Source organism: Bubalus kerabau, chromosome 21 (genome assembly GCF_029407905.1).
Source record: "Bubalus kerabau isolate K-KA32 ecotype Philippines breed swamp buffalo chromosome 21, PCC_UOA_SB_1v2, whole genome shotgun sequence".
Lineage (NCBI taxonomy): Eukaryota > Metazoa > Chordata > Mammalia > Artiodactyla > Bovidae > Bubalus > Bubalus kerabau.
This window is the reverse complement of record NC_073644.1, coordinates 49705952-49733071: the sequence shown is the minus strand read 5'-3', so window position 1 is coordinate 49733071 and position 27120 is coordinate 49705952. Positions and strand designations below refer to the sequence as shown.

The 27120-nt window shown below is 38.7% G+C and overlaps 1 protein-coding gene across 10 annotated transcripts in view; it reads left to right on the top strand.

The window, feature by feature from the left end:
• PIAS2 (protein inhibitor of activated STAT 2) overlaps positions 1-27120 on the top strand; it is a 104876-nt gene that overhangs the window by 45248 nt on the left and 32508 nt on the right. For all 10 annotated transcript variants that reach the window (XR_008706602.1, XR_008706601.1, XM_055559325.1 and 7 more), the window contains 6 exons: positions 6587-6637; positions 6760-6850; positions 13345-13479; positions 16514-16619; positions 18001-18074; positions 25009-25169. Coding sequence is in view for 8 of the 10 variants with exons in the window: in XM_055559325.1 (XP_055415300.1) it covers positions 6587-6637; positions 6760-6850; positions 13345-13479; positions 16514-16619; positions 18001-18074; positions 25009-25169 (618 nt within the window). In the remaining 2 variants the exon portion in view is untranslated. The remainder of the gene's footprint in view (positions 1-6586; positions 6638-6759; positions 6851-13344; positions 13480-16513; positions 16620-18000; positions 18075-25008; positions 25170-27120) is intronic.

The following is a 27120-nucleotide window of genomic DNA, read 5'->3' as shown; positions in this document are numbered from 1 at the left end:
AATAGAAGCCATCAGCAGTAGTTTTTAAAGCTCCCCAGGCGTTTCCAGTTTGCAGCAAATTTGAAAACTGCTGTGCCTCCATCCAGTCCCCTTTGCCTATAATGGTGATAAGGTCTAAACCAGAGGCTTGAATACATTCAGGTTTGGGGTTTTTTTTTGTTGCATCTTGTGAAGACTGATAGTGACTTCAGCTCTGTTTTTGGCTGTAGCACTACTCCTTCCGTTGGGTACCACTGCCTCTGCAGTCGTGCTGTCTCCGTTTCTCATACTGCCATCTCTTGCATGTTCCCCAGATCAAGGTGTGATTCTCTCCTCACTGCTCTGTGATAGTATCCACGAATGTGCTTTTTTCTTTTCTTTCTTAAATTAGCTGGCTTCAAAGAGATTTTTGCTTAGTATATGTTTCCTCCTATTGCCTATTCCGTTAATGGTGTGGGATCTGCCTGAACAGAGGCCTCTTTATATTATCCCACATTGCATCTACCACATCCTTTCAATTTGCTACTCTGTTCATCCTTTTGTGTCTCTTTCAGGATTTAAAAGTTGAATCAACTCTACCTTTAGGAAGCTAGCATGGTCTTTAGAGTTCATACTGATTGAAATGTGAATTCTGGCTTGACCACTTATGTCTGTATACCCCTGGTTAGGTTACTAAAGCCTATTGAATCTTACTCAGCCTGTAAAGTTGAAGAAATAATCACTGTCTCACTTGGAAAAGGCAGTGGCACCCCACTCCAGTACTCTTGCCTGGAAAATCCCATGGATGGAGGAGCCTAGTAGGCTGTAGTCCATGGGGTCGCTAAAAATCGGACACTTACTGAGCGACTTCACTTTCACTTTTCACTTTCATGCATTGGAGAAGGAAATGGCAACCCACTCCAGTGTTCTTGCCTGGAGAATCCCAGGGACGGCAGAGCCTGGTGGGTTGCCATCTGTGGGGTCGCACAGAGTCAGACATGACTGAAGCGACTTAGCAGCAGCAGCAGCACTCAGTGATTGGTGGCCGAATTTTATAACTGGCTCTACCGCTGTTTATCCTGGTGCGTAGCATCACCATCTGTCCAGCTGCACCATTCTAAAACCTGGGCACCATGCTTAGTGCTCCCTGCTCCTTAGCCTGCCTCCTTGTATCCAGTCAGTCATTTAGTCCTATCAGTTTTTATCCCTAAATGTCATATTGTGTGGTATTTATATTTAAATAACTTTGAAGCATTCATTTTCTGCCTATACAAGTGTAATGATCTCCTAACTCTCCCAGCTGACCAACTGATCTTTCTAAAACCCATTCAGTCTTTTCTTCTTTGTGCTTAAAAACCCTAAAGTGTGTAAAAGTGTGTTAGTCGCTCAGTCGTGTCTGACTCTGTGACCCCATGGACTGTAGCCCGCCAGGCTCTTCTTTCCCTGGAATTCTCCAGGCAAGAGTACTGGAGTGGGTAGCCATTCCTTTCTCCAGGGAATCTTCCTGTCCTAGCAGTCAAACCCAGGTCTCCTGCATTGCAGGCAGATTCTTTACCATCTGAGCCAACAGGGAAGCCCTTAGTGATATCATCTGAAGTCCACACTCCATTGCTTGACGGTTCTCTGCCACACCTACTCTGCTCATCTTCGTTTTTAATTTTTTAAGTTGAAGTATAGTTGAGGAGAAGGAAATGGCAACCCACTCCAGTGTTCTTGCCTGGAGAATCCCAGGGACGGGGGAGCCTGGTGGGCTGCCGTCTATGGGGTCGCACAGAGTCGGACACGACTGAAGTGACTTAGCGGCAGCAGCAGCATAGTTGAGGAGAGTGAAAAAGTTGGCTTAAAGCTCAACATTCAGAAAATGAAGATCATGGCATCTGGTCCCATCACTTCATCGGAAATAAATGTGTAAACAGTGTCAGACTTTATTTTTTTGGGCTCCAAAATCACTGCAGATGGTGACTGCAGCCATGAAATTAAAAGACGCTTACTCCTTGAAAGGAAAGTTATGACCAACCTAGATAGCATATTCAAAAGCAGAGACATTACTTTGCCAACAAAGGTCCGTCTAGTCAAGGCTATGGTTTTTCCAGTGGTCATGTATGGATGTGAAAGTTGGATTGTGAAGAAAGCTGAGTGCCGAAGAATTGATGCTTTTGAACTGTGGTGTTGGAGAAGACTCTTGAGAGTCCCTTGGACTGCAAGGAGATCCAACCAGTCCATTCTGAAGGAGATCAACCCTGGGTGTTCTTTGGAAGGAATGATACTAAAGCTGAAGCTCCAGTACTTTGGCCACCTCATGCGAAGAGTTGACTCATTGGAAAAGACTCTGATGCTGGGAGGGATTGGGGGCAGGAGGAGATGGGGATGACAGAGGATGAGATGGCTGGATGGCATTACTGACTCAATGGACGTGAACTCCAGGAGTTGGTGATGGACAGGGAGGCCTGGCGTGCTGCGATTCATGGGATCGCAAACAGTCGGACACGACTGAGCGACTGAACTGAACTAAACTGAACTGGTGGTTGATTTACAGTGTTGTGTTTCAAGTGTGCAGCTAAGTGATTCATATATATAGATACCTTTTTCAGATTCTTTTCCATTGTAGGGTGTTATACCAGATATAGTTCCTTGTGCTATACTTTAAATCTTTGTTGTTTATCTATTTTATATATATATGGTGGTATATTTAATCCCATACTCCTGATTTATCCTTTCCCCTAGCTCCCTTTCCCTTTTGGTAACCATAAGTTTTTCTTTTCCTAAGTCTGTGTTTTCTGTTTTTTAAACAGGTTCGTTTATATCTCTTTTTGGATTCCACATATAAGTGATATATAATATTTGTCTTTTTCTAATTTACTTCACTTAGAAGTAAATGTTTCTTTACTTGGTCCACCCAGTGTTGCTGTAAATGGCATTATTTTATTCTTATTTGTGACTTATGTTCTATTGTATGTGCATATTTTTTATCCCTTCATCTGTTAATGGACACTTAGCTTATTTCCATGTCTTACTGTTGTAAATGATGCTGTGAATATTGGGGTGCATGTATTTTTTTGAATTACAGCTTTTGTCTCTTCTGGATATATACTTGAGGGTGGAATTGCTGGATCATGTGGTGACTCTAATTTTTTAAGGAACTTCCATATTGTTCTCCATAGTGGTTGCACCAGTTTGCATTCCCACCAGCAGCGTAGGAAGGTTCCTTTTCTTCCATACCCTCTCCAGCATATATTATTTGTGTACTCTTTGATTGTGGCCATTCTGACCCATGTGCGGTGATACCTCACTGTAGTGTTGGTTTGCATTTCTCTGATGATTAACAGTGTGGAGCATCTTTTCGTGTGCCTGATGGTCACTTGCATTTCTGTTTTGGGAAAATGGCTATTCAGTTCTGTTAATTGGGTTGTTTATTTTCTTGATGTTGTATGAGCATTTTCTTGATGTTGTATGAGCTGTTTATATAGGATGTTATATAAACAGTTGGAGGTTGATCCCTTATCTGATACATTATCTGCAAATCTTTTCTTCGATTCTATGGATTGTCTTTTTGTTTTGTAGTTGGTTTCCTTTGCTGTGCAAAAGCCTTTACATTTGATGAGGTCCCATTTGTTTATTTTTGCTTCCTTTTCCATGTTAGGAAAAGGTTCAGCTGTTTGGTCTTCAAATATGTTCCCAGGGCCTTCTCTCTTCTCCTTCTGGGGGCCCCTGTGAATTATTAGTGCATTTGATGTCCTAGAGGTCTCTCAAACTGTCCTTATTTCTTCTCATTCTTTTTTCTTTGTTCAGCAGCAGTGATTTCCACTACTCTCTTTCAGGTCACTGATCCATTCTTTTGTATCATTTAATCTGTTGTTGATTTCTTCTAATGTATTTTTCATTTCAGTTTTTATATTCTTCATCTCTGGTTGTTCTTTATATTTCCTAACTCTGAAAACTTCTAACTTTTCACTTTGTGTAGAAGTTAATTTCTCCCAAGTTCTTAGATCATCTTACGATCATTACCCCAGACTCTTTCTTGGGTAGATTTGCCTGTCTCTGCAGTTTTTTTCTGAAGTTTTATCTTGCTCCTTCATGTGGAAATTGCTCCTCTGCTGCTCATTTGGCCTAAGTTGCTACTTGTATTTTTTATGTTTGTGATAGGTTAGTTTTGTTTCTCAACTTTGGAGAAGTGGCCTCGGTAGGAAATACTCATTCATGTTTTTTTAAATCATCTCATCTCCCATCACTCTCCTCTAGCAGCTTGTACTCCAACTAGGCTTTCCCAGCTCTCCATCTTTGCGTATCCTCTTCCTCCTTGCTCTGCTTGGCAAACCTGAATCATGTTTTAAGGGCCAGTTCAAGTCTGACCTCTTCTGTGGTGCCTTTCCACATTTCCCCAAATGGATCCTCTGTCTCTCACTGTACCATTCTCATGAACTTATTTTCTGTTAAACATTTATTTGACTGCTTGAGTTTACAAACTTAATGAAACCAACATCTCTTTCTCATTTTTATATTCTCAAGGCCTGTTATATAGTGTGTGGCGTGTAGGAAACACCTTTATATCTAATGAATGAGTTCAACCTGTGAAAGTTCCCAGAGCAGTTACTGGCAGAAGATGTCAGAAGATGCTTAGTCATTACTTGTCATGTTTGTGAAGATATATAACACATTGTATTTCCCAGTTTATATTAATTTTCCTTAGTAGAATGAAGCATCAATCCTTAGTGAACTATCCAAACCTTTATAAATGTTCTCCCATCTATCTTTCTAGATTAGTCTTTTAAAAATTGTGTTCCCAACCTAACAAGCATTTGCCATGCTTTCCTTTTGTTTAGTATCACCCCACTAGTGAAGCTGCTGTTACTGATGGAAATATGTCTCTCTCAAGTGTAAATAGAACCAGTGCTGTCCAAAGGCTTTTCTAATTTGTTCAGACTAATTGTGGAAATTGTCTTGAACTTTCAAGACCAGGCTTCCCTGGTGGCTCAGAGGTTAAAGCGTCTGCCTGCAATGCGGGAGACCTGGGTTCGATCCCTGGGTCGGGGAGATTCCCTGGAGAAGGAAATGGCAACCCACTCCAGTGTTCTTGCCTGGAGAATCCCATGGACGGAGGAGCCTAGTAGGCTATAGTCCATGGGGTCACAAAGAGTCGGACATGACTGAGCGACTTCACTTGGTTCCCTTCAAGACAAAATAGAATTTCCCTCTTTTCTGTAATACTTATTTTACATAGTATGCTATAATACCATATTATTTTAGTTGTATATATTTGTTACCTACTAGCATATGAGACTTTTGAAAGCAAATATCATGTTTTATTTATCTTTGATGCTCCAGCACCCTGACTTTGCAGTGTTTTTTGATTTTAATGAGCAGAATGATACGGGTTACACATAAGAGGTCGGTGTTGTCTAGGATATTGTGAATAGACATTTGAGAAATGTGGATTACTACTGGCAGGAGAGACAGTTAACAGTAATAGCAACCAGCTGCCCACACGTGTTGAGCACTTGTTATATCCAGGCACTTCACATGTATTAACACGTTTGTCACCACAGCGTCATGAAGTGGATGCAGTCATTTCCCATCTTTAACAGATGGAAGCACAGAAAGCTGAAGTCATTTGCGCAAGGTCCCTTGGTTTGGACTGTAGCACTCAAGCTGGTGATTACTGTGCTTTATTGCCTTCCAGCGAACATAGAGAATTAGAAGCAGTATGCAGGCTAGCCCTGTGGGAGCAAGGTGGAGGGCTGCGTGTACTCTCCAGACAGGACTCAGCTCTCATGATCTTCTCTTTGACATAGTCCAAGATTTATGACAATGGCTGAGGGCAAGATTTCTTAAACTGTAAAGCGAATACATATCACTTTGGGACTCTTGTTAGAATTCCGATTCTGATTCTGTAGGTCTGAGGTGGGACCTGAGGCTCTGCATTTCTAACTAGGAAGCTCCCAAGAAGCTACAGTGCTGCTTCATTGTGGACTCCATTTTGACTGGCAAGGGTTTAGGAGTTTCAGTGTCAGAGATATTTTATATGGGACCGTGTTAGGTTTTCATCTAGAAATTCTAAGAGATTCTGTGTCCTTAATTGGGCGCATAGTTAGGAAGTTGCTGTGGCATAGAGGTTCTGAGACTCTGGACACCAGTTATTGATCCTAGATCTTATATTAGAATCCCCTGAGTAGTTGTAAAGACTGTTAATGCTCCGACTGTGCTTCAGAGCCAATAAGGATACCTGGTGAGTGGGCCTTTATGTTTAAAACATGTTTGCAAGTGACTGGAATACTCAGCAAAGGTTTCAGAACCACTGTGAGCAAATTAATTCATCAGAGTCTTAGAACCTAATGTGCTCCTTTTCCTGTTAACCAAATCTGTTGTCTGTTGAAATAAAAATTGTATTGTGAAAGTTCCCATGAATTGAAAATACTGTAAAATTGCTGTAAAGACAAGACTAAATGTTAAGCATATGCGGCCTGTCACCACAGTGTTGTGTTTTGATTAAACCTTCTGCCATTGGTTAGGCTAATGTTCATTTTTTAAGGACTACAAATAAAAATACCAACAATGCTTTTTTTCTGTTGAGCATATTTCTGTGAATTCTAGTTGTATTTTCATAATCCATTTGTTTTTCTCTTTTCAACAGGGATTTTTTGCCAGGTGGTAGGAGAGATTATACAGTACAAGTTCAGCTGAGGTGAGTTTGCAGTTTTTGTGTTCCTTTAATTTTATGCCTGCTAACTGTGTGCATATAGTCCTGAATTTGTAAAGTGTAAATTTGAGTACAATATTTAAGAGTTTTTTTTTTCTTTAATGCAGACTTTGCCTGGCAGAGACAAGTTGTCCTCAAGAAGATAACTATCCCAATAGTCTCTGTATAAAAGTGAATGGGAAGCTGTTTCCTTTGCCTGTAAGTTGCTTTTTATTCACCAGGCTTTTGCTTGTGAGTTTATTATAATTACTAACAAGGCTTAAAAATCGTGACTACTTTGTGCCAATGAACAGTCCCAGCATTAAATACTGTTTTCCATTAGAGAGATTCATGGCTTCTTGGGGAAGTGGCAGATTCCAGGTCTGGGGGAGATGGAAAAGATGAGCTTGAAGCATCTTGTGCCAGGAAGTAAGGAAGCTGTGAGAGATTCTTAAGATGATATCAAAAGGCATAGTAGCAGGGCAGGACCTGTAGGGAAGGACATGAAGGCAGCATGTTGTAGTGGCTGTCTGAATGAGCTGGGCCTTGGCCTTGGATGAGATGGTGAAAGTTGGAGGCTGCTGATTACAACTGGACATGGTGATTGAGGATTCCAAGCTTGAGCCTTGATGGTGCACACCCTTGAGAGACGGATGCAGTGGTGTTTGATTGACAGCCTGTTGAGAGAGAGGGAGAGACACACACTCTTTCTCTCTGTAGAGCCTGTTTCTCTCTCTGTCTCTGTCTGTATAGCCTGTTTCTGACCTGATAGATGTCAAATCTTAAAATAACAATTGTTGAATAGGAGTATGTATCTGGCTCCACTGAGGGTTGAGCTAAACTGCTAATTTGCTACAGCTGTGTGGCAGTAAAGCTGTATTCTCAATAGTAGTAGAGCATGGCCTGTTTTTCAGAGTGGTTATGTATCTTAACTGAAGAAGTGCTGTGAGAACAGTGATTCTACCATGAAGGTAAGCTGCCATATTCAGCAAAGCAGAGACCATTTGACATGGAGATGAGGTGCCTGTTTAGCATTCCTGCTGAGTGCAAGATTTGGCTCTGAAATAAGTATATGAGCAACAGCTGTGAGCAGCTGAGCAAGCCAGACAACAAAGTCTATAAATCTCAGCTCTGCCAGGGCCAAGTGGTTGTAGTTGAACCCCAAAGTGACAAGGCTCGTGGCCAAGGCTGACCCCTGTATTCGAAGATCTGACTTATTGGTTGTCCGGAGTCTCATTTCTGTCATATATAGCCTGTGGATTTAAAGACCTGAGAAATAGCCCTTTTCATGTATTTTATAGGGCTTGAACAGTACTGTACCACTGCCTGACTCTTTTTGAAAGAGGTCTATAAGGCTGAAATCTTGTGGGGATTAAAGGGGAAATTTCAGAGGCTGAGTAGATACGGTTGGGAAGGCATGCTTACATGCTCTTGTGTGTGTTCAGAACCTAGGGGGCACATTTTGCCTCTTGGGTTTCTGGCTGTAAGTAACAGGAGATCTCAGGAGCTGTCTTTCATCTGGATGAATCATATAAAGATCTAAACCAGGAGAAGAAGCAGCCTCACTTGGAACTGAAGGATGCCACTGGGTGGCCACATGTGTGGCAGAGGAAACCTAGGATTTTGGAATGATAGCACATTTTCCATGGCTTTTCATATCCAATTCTCTTTGTGTTGGATGGGCTAAGATTTCTTTTGACCTTTAACTTTTATTGCTGTTTTACTCTCTCACTCTCCTTAAAGAAATATCTGACTGTGATAATCTTCTTGGTGTCTGTAGACCCACCTGGAAGATCTGTCCAGTATTAAATGATTGTGCTAGTTTTGGGGAGTTACGTCTCTGAAACATGTGAGGCTGTACTTAAACTCTGGTGTTGCTGCAGAAAATATGATGGTTACAGATGTGTACACACACATTCCACAAAATTTTCCAAGTGGACCAGTCAGCGCCATGCTGTGGTATAATATTCCTTCTTTAAGGTGTGCAGCACCACTGTGGATAGCTCTGAATTTGTCAGTCTTTCAGGACTGGTGAGAGAGGAAAAACTCAGGTAGTTGAGCATGTTCTCTGGGACACTGTTGCTAAGTCACTTCTGGTTTCTCTCCAGAAGCACTAACTAACCCTTGCATACTTACACTAGGGCTGTTGGTGAACACACTGACTACTGTGTGATGAGCCCCATACTCACCTCTGGAGCCAGGGTCCTGCAGTGGCTCCAGGGGCACTTGTGGGAGAGATGAGGAAATGGAGCATAGGACAAAGGAGGTCAAAACAGATTTCAGAAGGAGAAGGCGATGGAGTGGTGGTAGGGGCAAGGGGGAGCTTGCCTGACCCTAGTAGGGCCGTCCCAAAGATCAGATGCCAGTCTTTCCCAAAGAGGTTCTTCATCTTTAGCCTTGTGAATTCCTGTGGGACAGCTGACATAAATGTGCATGGAACTGATGTAGAACTGCTGAGACCTCCCCTTGATCCATGATTGGGATATTGTAATATCTCCCAGTATTGGGGTATTGATTGGGATAATATAATATGGGCATTGACTGGTGTATTTATGAGAATCATGTGAGTATACTGCCATCTTAGGAGAAGAATTGAGCTCTTTACCACCATGGAGATCTTCAGGAACTTTGTTCCAATGGTAAGAAGCATCAACAAGCCACAGAGAAGTTTGACATGTGATCCTTGCCCATGATCCTGATTTATTACACAACAGATCTTGGAGGAATAAGCTTTGACAGTCATGGGATTTCCCATTTGGGCTCTGAATAAATTTGAATTTGTGTCCTGGAACAAGTCCCTGTCTGTATGACTAATTGCAGTATGCAGTCATCATGGATCCATAATGGTTGGATACTCTACCTCATGAACAGAGAGTGAACTGAATAGAAAATGGTGTTCCCTTGATAATAGCAAGGTATCCCTGGATAATAAGGGTCAAATAGTGATGAAAGCAGTTTATATGTTGTTTTTACCCAGATCAAGATGATGGCTTTTAAAAGATACTTTAATCCATTGATTTTCCAGCCTCTTGATAACAGGGATGACAGTAAGCAGCTCGTAGCAGGGCTTGTAGAACGACATGTGTAGTGAGGACAGACACAAGTGAAGCCACCTCCAGGAATGTCCCCATAGCGCCATCTTTGACCCAGATGCTGCCGTTGTACAGACTGACCACATGATGAGAAAGTTATGTGTTTTTAAGGGCAGGAGAGAGGGGGAAAAACAGACCCTCTTTGCCTGGAGAGTTTTGAAAGGCTGAATTATTTTTCCTTTTAGACATATTTTGAGAAATGGATGTAAACCTGTGGAGCTGTGAGGTTAGGGGGCTGTGTGGGGGTTGACATGGGGGAATATTTCTTGTAGAGATTCCAAAAAATGGAGAGGATGTGTGTTACAGTACAGCTGGCAAAACTCTCCTAAGTGTTTCCTCTCATTGCAGCGGGAGACATGTCAGTACCAGCGCCATTATCTTAATGTACTCTCTTTCTGAGTTTGTGGATTTCCTTTTCCTGTTACCTAATTTTTTCCTGCATATATTAATTACGCCGATGGTCTGCCTCACAGTAAATCTGGCGTAAAGTGCAATCAGTATTTTCTTTTGTTAAAACACACACACATGCTCCAGTGTGACGAGATTCCCTTGACCTAAGATGGGATAATATTGGCATCTAAAATATAATACTTAAGTAGGCTCAAAATTATCAAACATAAGTGAGTTTATAATTACGCTAAAATAAACCATTGGAGGTTGCATCAACTCATTGCTCTAAAAATTGATAGAGAGAATCATTGATTTTGGAGTAACCAAATGTTGATGTGGTCAAATTGTTTATGGGAAGGTTTAATACAAGCAAAGGAAAGAATGGATTTAAAAAACCTTTTTTTTTGGTAATCCATGAATCAAATAATGGATCTAGGTAACCATGACCAATGGATACTGAAACCACTAGGTCAAAGCTAGATGGGAACAACCAGGCTGACATAAGCTGAACTGATCAACCTTCACATCACTGACAGTGGAGCAAACAGGCATTCTGTGCCTCGTGACATGGCACAGTAGGAAGCACGTAGCATTCTCGATGAAGTTTTTGTCTCCGAAAATTTAAACCTGAATCTAGTCAAGCCTGTGCAACTCATTACTATCTTAAAGCATGGAGTGTCACATCTTCAAACTGTGAGGAAGCAGTCCGCCTAATCCAGAAGATGAGAATATTCTTCAGATCAAGAGCCCTGGGGTCCCCCACAGAACAACGGCGTCAGAAACAGAGTGGGAGTTTTGGGGCAGGGGGTGAGAGAGGATGAAAAGCATTCTTTAATATAGAATAAAGGAGACTTCAGAGACAGCTGAGCACACTGTGAGGCTCTAGTTTGGATTCTGATTCAGACTGTAAAGGGACATCTTCTATGTCAAACTATGTATGCCTAAAATAATGTGTCTGGGATGCTTTATATAATGGGCAAAGACTACTTACAGGTAACCTATTGAATTGGGTGATAGTTTGTTTAGACTTTTTTCTCTAGTTTTGTATACATTTGAAAGTTTCAGTAATAAAAGAAAAAGACATCGTCGAGGCAGTTGAGAAATTGCAGTATAAACTAGATATTAGACAATTTTAAAAATCATGGTTAATATTGTTAGGTTATGATACTGTTCTTATTTCCTGAGGTCTTTTAAAGATGCATATAAAAGTATGGGTCAAGTCACATGTCTAGAAGTTGCATTCAAAAAATACTTAGGCAGAAATAAAGGTGTATATGTGTGGAGTCCCCTTCATGGATCATAGCCTTGTGGCAAAGGGGTTTGCGTAACTCAGTGTAGCTGTGAGCCATAGCAGGCAGGGCCACTCAAGAGGGGCGGTTCATAGTGGAGAGTTCTGACAAAATATGATCTTTGGGAGAAGGGAATGGCAAAACACTTCAGTATTCTTACCACAAGAACAATACAAAAAGGCAAAAGATAACCACACCAGAAGATGAGTCCCCCTCCCAGGTCTAGGTGTCCAGCATGCTACTGGGAAAGGGCCGAGGACAGTTACTAACAGCTCAAGAAAGAATGAAGAAGCTGGGCCGAAGCGGAAACGACATCCAGCTGTGGATGTGTTTGGTGGTGAAAGTAAAGCCTGATGCTGTGAAGAACAGTATTGCAAAGAACCTGGAATGTTAGGTCCATGAATCAAGGTAAATCGGACGTGGTCAAGCAGGAGATGGCAAGAGTGAACATCAGCATCTCAGGATTCAGTGAACTGAGATGGACAGGAATGAGCGTGACCATTATGTCTACTACTGTGGGCAAGAATCCCTTAGAAGAAATGTAGTAGCAATGTTTCGTGCAGTGATGGGCACAATAAAGGGCAGAAGTGGTCAGGACCTAATAGAGACAGAAGAGATTAAGAAAAGGTGGCAAGAATACACAGAAGAGCTATATAAAAAAATGTCTTAATGACTTGGACAACCACATTGGTGTGGTCACTCATCCAGAACTAGGCATCCTGGAGTGTGAAGTCAAGTGGGCCTTAGGAAGCATCACTTCGAAGAAAGCTAGTGGAAGTGAGGGAATTTCAGCTGAGCTATTTCAAATGCTAAAAGATGATGCTGTTCAAGTGCTGCACTCAGTATGTCAACAAATTTGGAAAACTCAGCAGTGGTCACAAAAAAAGATCAGTTTTCATTCCAGTCCCTAAAAAGGGCAGTAACAAAGAATGCTCAGACTACTAGACAGTTGTACTCATTTTGCATGCTAGTAAAAATTATTTTCAAAATCCTTCAAGCTAGACTTCAGCAGGATGTGAACTGAGAACTTCCAGATGTACAAACTGGGTTTAGAAAAGGCAGAGGAAGTGAAGTGAAGTCACTCAGTCGTGTATGACTCTTAGCGACCCCATGGACTGTAGCCCACCAGGCTCCTCCACCCATAGGATTCTCCAGGCAAGAGTACTGGAGTGGGTTGCCATTTCCTTCTCTCCAGGGGATCTTCCCGACCCAGGGATCGAACCCAGGTCTCCCGCATTGTAGGCAGACGCTTTACCGTCTGAGCTTCCAGGGAAGCCCTAAAGACAGAGGAACTAGCAGTCAAACCCAATGTTCAGTGGATCATAGAGAAAGCAAGGAAATTCCAGAAAAACATCTGCTTTGTTGACTACACAAAAACCTTTGACTGTGTGGATCACAACAAACTGTGGAAAATTCTTAAAGAGATGGGAATACCAGACCACTTTCTCCTGAGAAATGTGTATGCAGGTCAAGAGAGCATTTTTATCCCTCACAGGATTTTAATAATTCCTTTGAAATTCCCCAGTTTGTACTTTTTTAAAAAAATTTTCAGAGTTCGTTTTCCCTCTTTGTCACCCCTGGTATTTGAATGAATGAAAGTTCCTAAAATGAATCAGTATAAAGAGATTCAACTTTATTGTTTAAAAGAAAGGAAAAAAAAATCATAGCCAGTATGGCAAGATCTCAGCACCTCTGATTTTACTGGAACATGGAATTTTTGTTGTTACATTTTTCTGGATTTGTAAAATATTTTATAACATTTTTAAAAGGTTATTTTCCTCTTCTGGGTTTCCTCACCTTAGGGTGAGGACTGTGTGATTTCCAGGATAAAATAAAAGAATTTAGTGTGACTGAAATTAGGCAAGATACTGTACTTGTCTTGGAGAAAACGTTTGCACCTCTGCTCAGAATTTTAAATCGCTTTTCTTTTCTGTGGTTACAGGGCTATGCACCACCACCTAAAAATGGAATTGAGCAGAAGCGCCCTGGACGCCCTTTGAATATCACGTCTTTAGTTAGGTTATCCTCAGCTGTGCCAAACCAGATTTCCATTTCTTGGGCATCAGAAATTGGAAAGGTAAAGATTCTTTTCTCTGGGGAACATGAAAGTGATTCCTCTAGGTGGTATTGATTCGCTTTGCTTTTTCTTAGGCTACTAGTTCCATCTCGTTCACTTTTCTGTTTATAACCCCCAAAAGCCATACTTTTCAATTCGGGCTAGAGATGTGAGATTCTTAAAAGTTAAAACTAAGGTTTCTTCAGTATCATCTCTCTGTCTCCTTCCAAAGGAGATAAGTACTCTAACGGTATTTCTTAAAGTTAGTGGTTAATCACAGTTGTGTTTATGTGTGTGTTTTAAGTGGTATTTTTAAAAAGTGGGAATTTGGGCTACTGTTACATATTTATGAAGAGGGATGAAGAAAGCTTTATTAGGCTTTGGGGGAAATGGTTAAATGTACTCCTGTTGTGATTAGACATAATTTACTCCAGCCTTTATATGAACAGCTGATACTTAAATAATGTGAATATCTCATAATATTTACTTAGATTTATATTTATTAGAAAACATTTACTTAGATTGGTATTAATTTCTCCATACTTTTAGATTGATGAACTTGGTTTTCTGCAGATTCTTAAGTATTAAAAAGCTTTTCGTCAATTATGAAATACTGGTTAATACAACAGGGATTTCCATTTTAGAACTGCTTATTTATATAACTGAAGTAATAGAAATGGAAGAGATTTCAATTAATTTCTGATCATCAGCTTTAATGTTGCTGTTTCATAGAAATAAACGATAGTATTCCTCCTTATGGATGGAGAAGTTGAATCATGTTTGTAGCCAGAATTAATTTGGTTGTATCACAAAGGTAATTGCCGAGCTGGACATAATGAATATTTTTGTATTAATCTTTGGACTGTACAACTGTGATTACTAGGACCTCTAATGATTGTTCTCTTGAGCTCTCATTTCTGAATTTTTACTATAACTTGTTTATCATAAGACACTGATCCCTAATATTTTTTATGTGCATGAACTTAAATGTACAGTGATGTAGCACTGGATAAAGATTCAGGAAATCTTGGCTTAGTCTCAGGTTGGCAAATTGTTTGATTTTGGCAAAATTGCTTAATTCTCTGGGGCCTGCTTATTATAAACAATAAGTAAAATCTTGAGAATGGGTATTATATACAAATATAAGAGACATTGTTAACTGAGCAAGTACTAATGCTTTAAAGTTTAGTGAGATAATAAAGTTTTTTGAGAGAAATTTGAGCAGAAAAGCAGTATATCTTTTTGAAATGATTATGACCTTACAGATTTTGTTTTTGAATAAATGATTGCAGATATTGAATGCTTAGCAGTTTTTTTTTTTTTTTAAACCCCTTATAATGGCTGCCCTGGTAGCTCAGCTGGTAAAGAATCTACATTTCAATTCCGGAGACCTCGACTTGATTCTTGGGTTGGGAAGATCCTCTGGAGAAGGGATAAACTACCCACTCCAGTATTCTTGGGCTTCTCTGGTGGCTCAGATGGTAAAGAATCTGCCTGCAATGTGGGAGGCCTGGGTTTGATCCCTTGGTTGGGAAGATCCCCTGGAGAAGGGAAAGGCTACCCACTCTAGTATTTTGACTTGGATATTTCCATGGACAGAGGAGCCTGGCAGGCTACAGTCTGTGGGGTCACAAAAAGTCAGACATGACTGAGCGACTTTCACTTAATGGAAATAATATTCTTTTCTTGCAGTTGTAATCAGTAAATTTGTATACTCTTTTGGATATTCAGATATTTGGAAGGACTGTAGCAGGATGTTAAAAATGATATTTAAAGTATCTGATTTGGCAGCTATTAAAAGTATTTTGTTTATTGTAGAATCAATTGAATGAATACGTGTAGTGAATTGGTAAGGTGGGTTTTAAGTATTTAAGTAAAATTATATATCATCTCTTCATTGCTTTATAGATAGCTCATGAAAGTTCCTTTGTGCCAAGTCTAAGAGGGTATGGAATTGGATACTATTATTTTCTCACCTTGTATTTTTTATTTTTATTATTTCTTCATGTGTCTTATTTACTACAGTAGTTGCCTCTTCCCGGTAAAATGTCCATTTGCAAATAGCAATTGTCACATTTTTTTCTCCAAAAAAAAGCTGATTTGGGGTTCATGTGAATGATTTGCCTAAGGTTATGTAGCAGGTGTCTGCCAAAATTAGAACTGTGGAACTCTGGATTAGAAGTTTGTTTGTTTGTGTTTTTTTTTTAATTTTATTTTATTTTTAAACTTTACAATATTGTATTAGTTTTGCCAAATATCGAAATGAATCCGCCACAGGTATACCTGTGTTCCCCATCCTGAACCCTCCTCCCTCCTCATACCCTCCCTCTGGGTCGTCCCAGTGCACCAGCCCCAAGCATCCAGTATCGTGCATCGAACCTGGACTGGCGACTCGTTTCATACATGATATTATACATGTTTCATTGCCATTCTCCCAAATCTCCCCACCCTCTCCCTCTCCCACAGAGTCCACAAGACTGATCTATACATCAGTGTCTCTTTTGCTGTCTCGTACACAGGGTTATTGTTACCATCTTTCTAAATTCCATGTATATGCGTTAGTATACTGTATTGGTGTTTTTCTTTCTGGCTTACTTCACTCTGTATAATAGGCTCCAGTTTTTAGACCACAGGTGTTTGAACTTTGTTTCTGTAGTGGAACTCATTTTTCATGAATGTATTTTCCCTATTACATAAAAAACAGAAAATTCTAGTTAGAAGTGTTCATAGGAGGGTGTATTCTCACTTATACCATGATGGCTCCTGAGGTACCAGTTTTGCTAAGTTGGAAACACAGTTTGAAAACCACTGATCTGAGCATTTTATTTTTCATGTAGATGTTTTAAAGTGGTGGGTGATTGAGAAATATCTTTCATAGGGTGAAGCATTCATCTTCCCTGAAGTAACTGAGTTGATTTTGTTCCCTTCCCAGTCACTGACTTTGCTGTATAAGTTATTTTGCATGTTATTTTTAGAAACCAGAGTTTCTTAGACAAGTGTTTTATATAAATAACTATTATCTCTCATCTTTAATACAGATTATCTTTCTTTGTAGAATTACTCCATGTCTGTATATCTTGTACGACAACTCACATCAGCCATGTTATTACAGAGATTAAAAATGAAAGGTATTAGAAACCCTGATCATTCCAGAGCACTAAGTAAGTATTATTTGTAAGGCTGAGCATATGAGATGGTTTTAAATGGAAATTTTAAAAGCTTCACATATACATCAATACAGAAACAATTTGGGAATAATTACTAAAAACCAAAAATGAATTATGAGTTAAAAATACTCTTGAAGAATGGAGCTGTATAAATTGAAAAACCCTTCTCTTAGAAACTGCTCCCAAGAGGATGAAGTTTGAATCTCAATTGATACTGATATTTTGCCTTTTCATAAGAAGTTAATTTAGGTAAATGTCTGGTTGTTGGCAGTTTTGATGCCTGTGTTGGGAATAGGAATGCAGGTCCTCAAGTCCTCCAGTGTGTAGTGTGCTATACACTTAAAAAACTTCTAACTTAAAAGGTCTTTTTGCAAAAGAAATGTTGATATCCATCAGAAATAATATTTATCTTCTGAGATGTTTTATTTTGTACTTTGATACTTTCATGCTGTATAATAATAAATAGAGGAAAAAATGTGTAACCCAAGCTGTAGATAATTCAGTAACTGATGGTAATTGAACAAGACTTTTTTTTCTGGGAAAGGGAATATTTTTACCCCCATTACCTCCCATATCACTGAATGAACCAGAAAGGAGAGAGAATCTGTGGGTTGGACAGGGAGCCAAGCAGGGCTGTTGAAATGGTATTTTGTTTCTTACACGCAAGCCATTTCTCATCACACACAGCACAGTGTTGATCTTCCTGTCTAGAGCTGAAAGCCAGGGGAATTCTTCCACAATTTTTCTTACCTGACGATGGTTCCAGTCTTCCAGTTGCAGTCTGGTTCTCCCTGTCATGGTGTTGAGAATTAGGCCTCTGAAGGCAGTTTATGTATTTATTAGTTTCTGTCGACAGTAACTTCTATGTATTATGTGGTGAAGAAGATGGCACGTGATCCTACATCCATAGTAGTTTTCAGTAGTCAAAGAAAGTATAAAAATATTTTACCTTTTTTATAAAGTATAAGAACAATTATTGGAAATTACATGTAATCCCTAATTAAAATAGTCATGCATGTGTTTTAGAAAAGTATTGAAGCTTAGAGTTCAGCTGCCTTCCATAATTGTATTGTTCTTAAGCCTGAAACAGCTCTCTGTTTTAAAAACTCTTCCTTACCCACAATTTTACTTTTAAAAATAAGTCTTAAAAATTTGATTAAGCATGTCATTTAGAGTTTGTAATTCTTTAACCTAATACTGGAAGTATGGCTGTGTTTTCAATACATTAATACTTAACATTTTATTTTGTTTTTGTAGTTTCTTGATCTATTTGAAGTGTTTGGGAAATTTTAAATAAGATGGCGTATATTTCTATAATTCCGTTCATAAGTCACAATTTTGTAAACCTTGTGTCTGTTGTCGATTTTCCCTCCAGTTAAAGAGAAGCTCACCGCGGACCCTGACAGTGAGGTCGCCACCACCAGCCTTCGGGTGTCCTTGACGTGCCCTGTAAGTGCCGCAGCGAAACACTCTGAGGCGTTTTGCTTTTTTATAAGTTACTAACTTTCCTATAAGTAAGTATGGGAATGAATGATACAGTATAAAATTTTGAACTTTTTTCATTTTCCCATTCAGGAATCTTCATAGATAAGCATTACAATATCAAAGAATGCAAGGGTTCTCAGGCAGTGACTAAACAGAAAGAGACGTAAAAGGATATTATAACGAAGAGGAAAGAGAGCTTTAGGTTCACAGTAGTCTGTCGCTGCTAATTATAGATAATCCACCTCTAATACTGAACATAGAGAGAGAGTTGGCTCCTTTTATCAGCATATAAACTGTGTTGAAAAATAGCAACAAAATTATTAGAACCTAATGCTAATTGATCAGAGAAGGCAGTGGCAACCCCCTCCAGTGTTCTTGTCTGGAGAATCCCAGAGACGGTGGAGCCTGGTGGGCTGCCACCTATGGGGTTGCACATGACATGACTGAAGCAACTTAGCAGCAGCAGCAGCAGTGCTAATTGATGGGAGAAATCAGGAATAGTGGATGAAGGCTTCTTGATTAAAATCACTGCTTTTGGGAATGACAAGTCCTGGGATTAGGAATTTATGATATGGTTCAGTGGGGGAGGGTTGGGTTTGGTGACTAGCTACCATTGTGTACAGTTTTTTAAATGGAAAGAGAATTGTGTCAGAGAAAGGGATACTTTGTTGAGCTCCTATTATGTGCTCTTAGACTGTCTTAGCTAGCAAGCCTGTATGAAGTTGTTCCCATTTTGCCGATGAGGAGCCTGAGACTGAAAGAGGTTGCTAACCCAGGTCACACACTTAGGTTATAGTAGAAGAAGAATAGAGAGTTTGGTCTTCTGACCATATTCCAATTTTCTTAACAAGGTACCATATTGCCACATGGGGCCAAAAATATGAATATCCTGATTATAAATCTACCTCTCTGTTTTTCTGGAAAGCAGTATTTGCAGGTATCTTTGTTTCTAAAGCTTTATGTATTAACTTTTACTTGAACTTACCTTTATCGAAAAGGGATAGAATTACATGAAATTGGGATTGCTTCCAAATTGGGAACCTGTGGTTATGAGCAGGGTGAAGGTCAGCAGGAGGACTTTAATGAGGTGGCAGCAGAGGCCCTCGAGGGCATGTGTTTAGACCCGGGGTCTTCCCTGGTCACTGGGCATCAGTTCATTTGAGTGTCCTTACAGTACCTTTTTCTCCTGCTCATGTTAAAATTAATACTAAATTGAAACACGTAAAATTTCCGTTTTGTTAGTCAGAAACAGTTTGGATATTAGAAATTTCTTAGTGGTTTAACCCTAGTGTATTTGGCAGATACTCATTGCTGGCTATATTTTAAGCACAGCCACTGTTTGGGAATGGAACTTGTGTTACATTTATGTTTTATTATGTCAAACTGTTATCAGGAAGAAAGCACTTCTCTTTACAACTAAGAAGTTGTACAGTTACACAGTGCCGTATTCTGTAAGGTTTTTTTTTGAACCTTTTGTTGGTGTGTGTTTTTCCTCTTTTCTTCAAACACTGTGCTGTTCTACATGACAACAACTAAAACAACCAAACTGTTGAATTCTTGGACATTCAAAACAGTGGAAGTGGCATATTGAAGTGGTTTGGATTTCTCCTATATAAGAATAGGTTCCTTTCAGATGTGTCAGTTTTAAGAAAACTGACAGTTTTAAGAAAATTAACAGTTTTCTTATTTGAAGAAATAACAAGATCCTGTTTAAAGTTCATTAATGTTTTCTTTCTCTGCTTACAAGTGAAAACAGATCTGTTTTGAGACTGCCTTTTGAGCTTTTCCTCAATATTCATTCTACCTGATTTTTTTCATAACATTTTCTAAGAAAACCGTGAATGGTACTCTTCAGATTGCCTTAGTGCTAACATACTTTGCGTTGATAGCTGTAGGATGTGGTGTATGTTATTAGAAAATCAAGCATAGGTGTTTTGAGCAAACTTAGCAGATAGATGATGGAACTTAGATTATGAAAGTAGTTTTGGAGGCAGAGACACTATAGCAGAATGGAAATAAGACAGGAACTAGGATGGTGATGGGAACTGGAGAGGAGAAAAAGGATTATAGGCAGTTGGGAGGATAAGCCTAAAAAACCCTGGGTTTATGAGGCAAAAATTAGAGAAAATGATAGCTTAAGGAGGTGGGAGAAATGTTCTGTTTTCATGGTATGTGAAATGTTTTGTTTTGTAAAGTGATTTAGAGTAGACATGCATGTGGATAGTGAGAGTGCAGTCCACGACCTCTGTCCTTGGGACCCAAGGGAGGTATGTTTTCAGCACTGGTTGTTGAAGAGGGATCTGATTGAGTGTGTATAATTAACTTTTTGAACACAGGATCTGAATTTTACACAGAATTGAGATTGGGATAAAAACTGACCTTGTCCAGTCCTGTGGCCACTGCTGAGTTTTTCAAATATGCTGACATGTTGAGTGCAGCACTTTAACAGCATGATCTTTTAAGCATTTTAAATAGCTCAGCTGGAATTCCCTCACCTCCACTAGCTTAGTTCATAGTAATGCTTCCTAAGGCCCACTTGACTTCACACTGCAGGATATCTGGCTCTAGGTGAGTGACCACACCATTGTGGTTATTCCTGTCACTAAGACCTTTTTTGTACAGTTCTTCTGTGTATTCTTGCCACCTCCTCTTAATCTCTTCTGCCTCTGTTAGGTCCTTACCCTTTCTGTCCTTTATCGTGCCCATCCTTGCATGAAGTGTTCTCTTGATCTCTCTAATTTTCTTGAAGAGATCTCTAGTCTTTCCCATTCTGTTGTTTTCTTCTACTTCTTTGCATTGTTCATTGAAGAAAGTCTTATCTCTCCTTGCTGTTCTCTGGAACTCTGTGTTCAGTTTGGTGTACATTGTTCCCTTTCTCCCTTGCCTTTGGCTTCTCTTCTTGCCTCGGCTATTTGAAAAGCCTCCTTGTATAACTACTTTGCCTTCTTGGATTTCTTTTTCTTGGGGATGGTTTTGGTCACCACCACCTGTACAGAGTTATGAACCTCTGTCCATACTTCTTCAGGCACTCTGTCTACCAGATCTAATCCCTTGCAGCTATTCGTCACGTCCACTGTCTAATCATAATTAATTATTATTTGGGTCATATCTGAATGGCCTAGTGGCTTTCCTTACTTTCTTCAATTTAAACCTGAATTTTGCAGTAAGGAACTCATGATCAGAGCCACAGGCAGATCCAGGTCTTGTTTTTGCTGACTGTATAGAGCTTCTCCATCTTCAGCTGCAAAGAATATAATCAGTCTGATTTTGATATTGACCATCTGGTGATGTCCATGTGTTGAGTCTCTGTGTTGTTGAAAAGGGTGTTTGCTATGACCAGTGCGTTTGCTTGGCAGAATTCTGTTTTAGCTTTTGCCCCGCTTCGTTTTGTATTCCAAGGCCAAACTTGCATATTACTCCAGTTATCTCTTGACTTCCTACTTTTTCAGTTCAATCCTTTATGATGAATAGGACATCTTTTTTTGGATCACTACCTTGTTGGGGTGACGGGTCTTCTGTAACTCAATGAAGCTATGAGCCATGCTGTGTAGGGCCACCCAGGACAGTTGGGTCATATTAGAGAGTTGTGACAAAACGCGATTCACTGGAGGAGGGAAGGACAAACCACTCCAGTATACTAGCTATGAGAACCCATGAACTGTATAAAAGGGCAAAAAGATAGGACACTGAAAGATGAGCCCCTGTCCCCGCCAAAGTCAGAAGGTCTCCAGCATGCTACTGCGAAAGAGCAGAGGACAGCTATTAACAGCGCCAGAAAGAAGGAAACTGCTGAGCCAGAGCAGAAACCACACTCAGTTGCGGGTGTGTCTGATGACGAATGTAAAATCCAGTGCTGTAAGGAACAGTTTTGCACAGAAACCTGGAATGTTAGGTCCATGAATCAAGGTAAATTGGATGTGGTCAACCAGGAGATGGCAAGAGTAAATATCGACATCTTAGGAATCAGTGAACTAAAATGAATGGGAATGGGTGATTTTAATTCAGATGACCATTATATCCACTACTATTGGCAAGAATCCTTCAGAAGAAATGGAGTAGCCCTCGTAGTCAACAAGAGAGTCCGAAATGTACTTCTTTTAAGGTGCAACCTTAAAAACAAGAGAACAGTCTTGGTTCGTTTCCAAGGCACACCGTTTAGTATCACAGTAATCCAAGTCTGTGCCCCAAACACCAGTGCTGAACAAGCTGAAGTTGATCAGTTCTATGAAGACCTAGAACTAACACCAGTACTCTTTAAAAAAAATGATATAATGAAGGGATGCTCTTAGGAATGCAAGTGTAAGTTGTTATTAGAAAATCTATTGAAATATTCAAGTCTATAGCAATAATTGAAAAAGAAAAAAAATCCTCCAGTTACCCCATTAGGTGCTGAGTAGGTCAGCATCCTTTCCTCACAGAACAAAACCTCTTAGCAAAATATGAAAACGTAGATAATTAAAACTAAAAATTACCACCATGTATGATATAAAACTAGGGATGTCTTCATGAAAGTGAAGAACATTTGAATTTGTGTTATAGCTCTGCCAGCTGTATCTTAGTGAGTGTATTGTTTTTAGTATCTTGTAACCTCAACATCGTCATTTCAAAAATAGAAATAGAGGTACTAGTCTTTTGGAGTCATGGAATTATTATGAGAATTACATGAAATTTATGTAAAAGTCTGTAACATGCTGTAAGGTTCTACATTACGTAAGAGGTTATTTGTTATTAAAGGAAGGGGAAATAATGAAAGCATGTATCATAGAAAATTGCCTCACATTTTTTTCTCACCTTTTTCCATCTTAAATATTCCCTAACATTATACAGAAAAACCTGAATGAACTTATTGGGCAGCCCAGTAGTTAAATTGTTCTACCCATTTGCATGAATCACTATAACTTCTAAAATCTCTTAGAATCCTAGTTAGACACTTAAGAGATAGATAGTATGGACTCTTAAGCTAGATCATCTGGGTTCAAATATTGACTCTTGATTTTGTAATGTTAGTCAAGTTAACTTAGTTTCTTTGTGCCTGTTTCCTCATGTATAAAATGAGGATGATAATATAGATCAACTGGGTAGTGTAGTTGTTAGGTTAAAAGGTAGTGTCACTAAGATTAAGGTAGAGGTTATTCATTGTGCTACTTGGCATACAGGACTGCTATAATGATGAGTTGGCTAAATTATTTTCTTTTTATATTATAAAATAACCCAATGTTAATTTTAGAGGAAAGAAATTACAGGTAAACCAAAAAGAAAAAAGGAGAATATCCTAAAGATCCTCCCCCTCTCCCTCAGGGAGGATTAATGGTGTTATAATTTTCTGTGATTTCTTCTAGACTTTATAGTGCATATGAAGAAGTCCTTTCTTTTTCCTTTTCTTTGTCTTTGCCATTTATCCAGTCTCTCTCCATTCCTTCTACCATCTGGTTGACAAATATTGAGCATACGTTGCGTCCTTGGTACTATGTTATAACACTTAGATTACAGTAGTTAACAGTGACATAGACCTTTTCCTTGTGGGGCTTAGCATATAGTCGAGAAATAGATTTTCTATCAGAATAAGAGAACTGATTATAAACTGAGAATTTTTTGTAAAGGAAATATATAGGGAAGTTTGACAGGCTTTACAGCAAAACTTGGTCTGATCTAATCTGGATGTCATGTGTGTCTTGATGTTCGTATTCCTCTACCAATTGGCCATTTAAGTTTAATAGCAAAAGACTGGTTAATGATAACAATACATTGTAACACCTTCAAAAGGAAAGGAGAATGTTTTTGTGCACCATATGCTTTGTGTGTGGCAGTTTAAGTTATTAGGTTTTAAAATCAGTACTTTTTAATGAAAACAACTTGACCAAAAATCTGTCACATAATTTGAGACCCATTTAAAAAAATTTAATGAGGAAAAAAAAAAAAAAGAACTAGGTTTTATCAGTATACTGACACTTCAACATATGTGATTATAGGAAAGTAAAAAGCTTTCTTTCTTAAGTGAAAAATACATTTGCAGTCATATCACATATATGAGGCTGATTAATATAGGTAACCAAAGATTAATAACCAAGTAGAAAATCAAGAAGGTTTTGAATAAGTAGTTCTTGGAAACCCAAATGACCCTTAGAAGCTATAAAAAGCTCAGCTTCACCTAGAAGTGTATTACAAAACTATAATGGGGTGTTTTTCACCTGTCAGATTGGCAGAGGTTAAAGGATTCAAGAACTGCTATATTGATAAGGTTGAGGGGAACCAAGCACATTAATACATGTGTATGTGTAAATCAATAGGTAATTTCTGTGAAAGTTAGTTTGTTATTGGGACAAAAATCACAGATACGCTTGGACTCAAAATTTTTCCTTCTAGGAATTTATCCCGTAGCGATCTATTGCAGCATCATCTGTAGTGATAAAGGATTAGAAAAAGTTTGAATATAAGTACAGAATTGTGTGAATTGCATGCCACCATTTCTGTGAAAATATTTTTTAAAAGACACACTTGATTATGCATAGACCATCTGTGAAAGGACATGCGAGAGATGGATAGCAGTGGTTCCCTTTAAATAGGGGAAGAGATGAAAAAGAAACGTGTTTCCATGTTTTAAAAAATTTATTTTTAATTGAAGGATAAAGCTTTAAATGTTTTCATTTTATATGTATCTTTTTCTACCTGTGATTTTATAAGTTTTACTTTCTTTCAGAAAGTGAAATGGTCTTTTAAAAATTTTAGCTCAAGCAGTGAATACAAATAAAGTATATTGGAGTCTTGATGGAAATAAATTCTGGTTTGAATTTCTTTTTCACTTTGTTAGTCTTGTATGACTTCTTCAGATTTTTATGACTTTTGAGGCTTTGTTCTCCTTTCTGAAATGACTTTCCACGTTGTCTTCCCTGTCGTCCAGTTAGGGAAAATGAGGTTGACAATCCCATGCCGTGCGGTGACTTGTACACACCTACAGTGTTTTGATGCTGCCCTTTATCTGCAAATGAATGAGAAGAAACCCACCTGGATTTGTCCTGTGTGTGACAAAAAAGCTGCCTATGAAAGTCTAATTTTAGATGGGTAAGTATATCCCAACATAATACTTAATTATACTCAATCTTATTTTTAAACTGTAGTTAGTGGCCCTTCTGTCTTTACAATATTATGGTGTTGGGGGCAAGAGGGTGAGTAGTTTCCTTTTCTTTTTGCTTTCCATGATCATATTTCATTACCTATAGGAAAGAGGGTAAAATCCACTTAGTGATATCATTTTGCTTATCTAGAACTAGAAGAGCAGTGAAGTCTTTGCAAAAACATACTAATTAAGTGGTAGGGTAAATAGAGTTGTGTTATGCAGCTGGTAAGTTTAAAATGGGAATTCACTTCTAGGTTTTTCTGACTCTGGAGCCCAAACTCTTAAGCAGTATTGCTCATATTGTATATGTTGAAATTAAGGAAAATAATACAACCTAATTGTTAATAAGTAATGTATATATACACTATCATTTTCATTCAATATAGAGTGAAAAATAACCTTGATCTTTAAAGATAATTCTGCAGCACGATTTTTTAAGTTTGAAAAGAGTATTATTGTAGAGAGGAATGAAACAGTAAAGAGTGATGGGACTTTTTCTCTCTGTAAACTTTTACTTTTTAACTTGCTTTGAAATAATTTCAAACTTTACAAGAATTTGTTAACAGTAGCGTGTACTGTGTCAGTTGTTAACAGTCTGCCATATTGTTTTATCACATTCCCTCCTAATTTGTATGTGTTTTTGTGCATGTATATCTGTGTGTAGAGAGAAAAAGATGATTGTCACTATTCTCAGAAACTTTTTGAACCATTTGAGATAAGTTACGTGTTTCATGCCCTTTTGGCCATTCGTATTTTAGGGTGTGCTTCCTGAATACTTGACATTGTGTTGTGGGTATACTGCTTATCATTAGTGTATTTTAGAGAGTTCCAGAGATTTTATTTGAACAAACACTAGTTTTTTTGTCAGAAACTTCAAGATGTCATTTTCCCTCCTTTCATTCATGCAGTTCTTTATTCTGTTATGCATTCCTTCATGAATTCTTTCAGCATAATACATATTAAATACTAGCCATGTGTCAGGTCTAAAATGGAGACAATAAAGAATTGTGAAGTAAATGTTAAGTGCTGTGAAAGTAAAGAATGAAACTATGTGAAGAGAACTGGGGGTGGGGAAGAAACTGATGGTAGGGAGTATGTATTCGCATTACTACCCCCTACCTGATTGTTGGTCGGTAGTCTCACCAACACTTAATGAATATTATCTCTTCATAGGCTTAGGACACTGCCTCCATCATTTGAAACATTTTTATACACAAGTGTCATTTCTGTGCTATTATTTGTGCCGTTGATCAAAGTATTGATCTCTGTAAAACTTTTAATTATTGGATTTTTGTTATGTATTAATATCTCTTTGGCCATATGAATCAGAATTTTCTTGACCATCATTGGAGTTGGCCATATTCACCTGAATGAAAGTATTCTTAAATTACACAAATCTTGTTTTGATTTTGATTGAAATTTTGTTTTTCATATAATTGGGGAAATACATATTTAAAGTTTTACATTTCTAAGGAAGGTAGTGTTTTCCTTCATTCATTTTTATCAGTTTTATTGTGGTAGAAGAACTATCCCTGTTTAAAGTGTGCAATTTGATACATTCTGACCCAGTATATACCTGAAATATCATTAAAATATGATAAATATATCTGTCACACCTGAAGTTTTCTCAATTCTTTTGGGACTCCATGGCCTGTAGCTCACCAGGCTTCTCTCTCCATGGATTTCTAGGGAAAATTATTGGAATGAGTTGCCATTTCTTTCTCAGGAGATCTTCTGTACCCATGGATCAAACCTGTGGCTCCTGTATTTGCAGGTGGATTCTTTAGCACTGAGCCACCTGGGAAGCAAGGTGGCTGGAGAAGAAAATGGCAGCCCACTCCAGTATTCTTGCCTGGAGAACCCCACGGACAGTATGAAAAGGCTAAAAGATAGGAT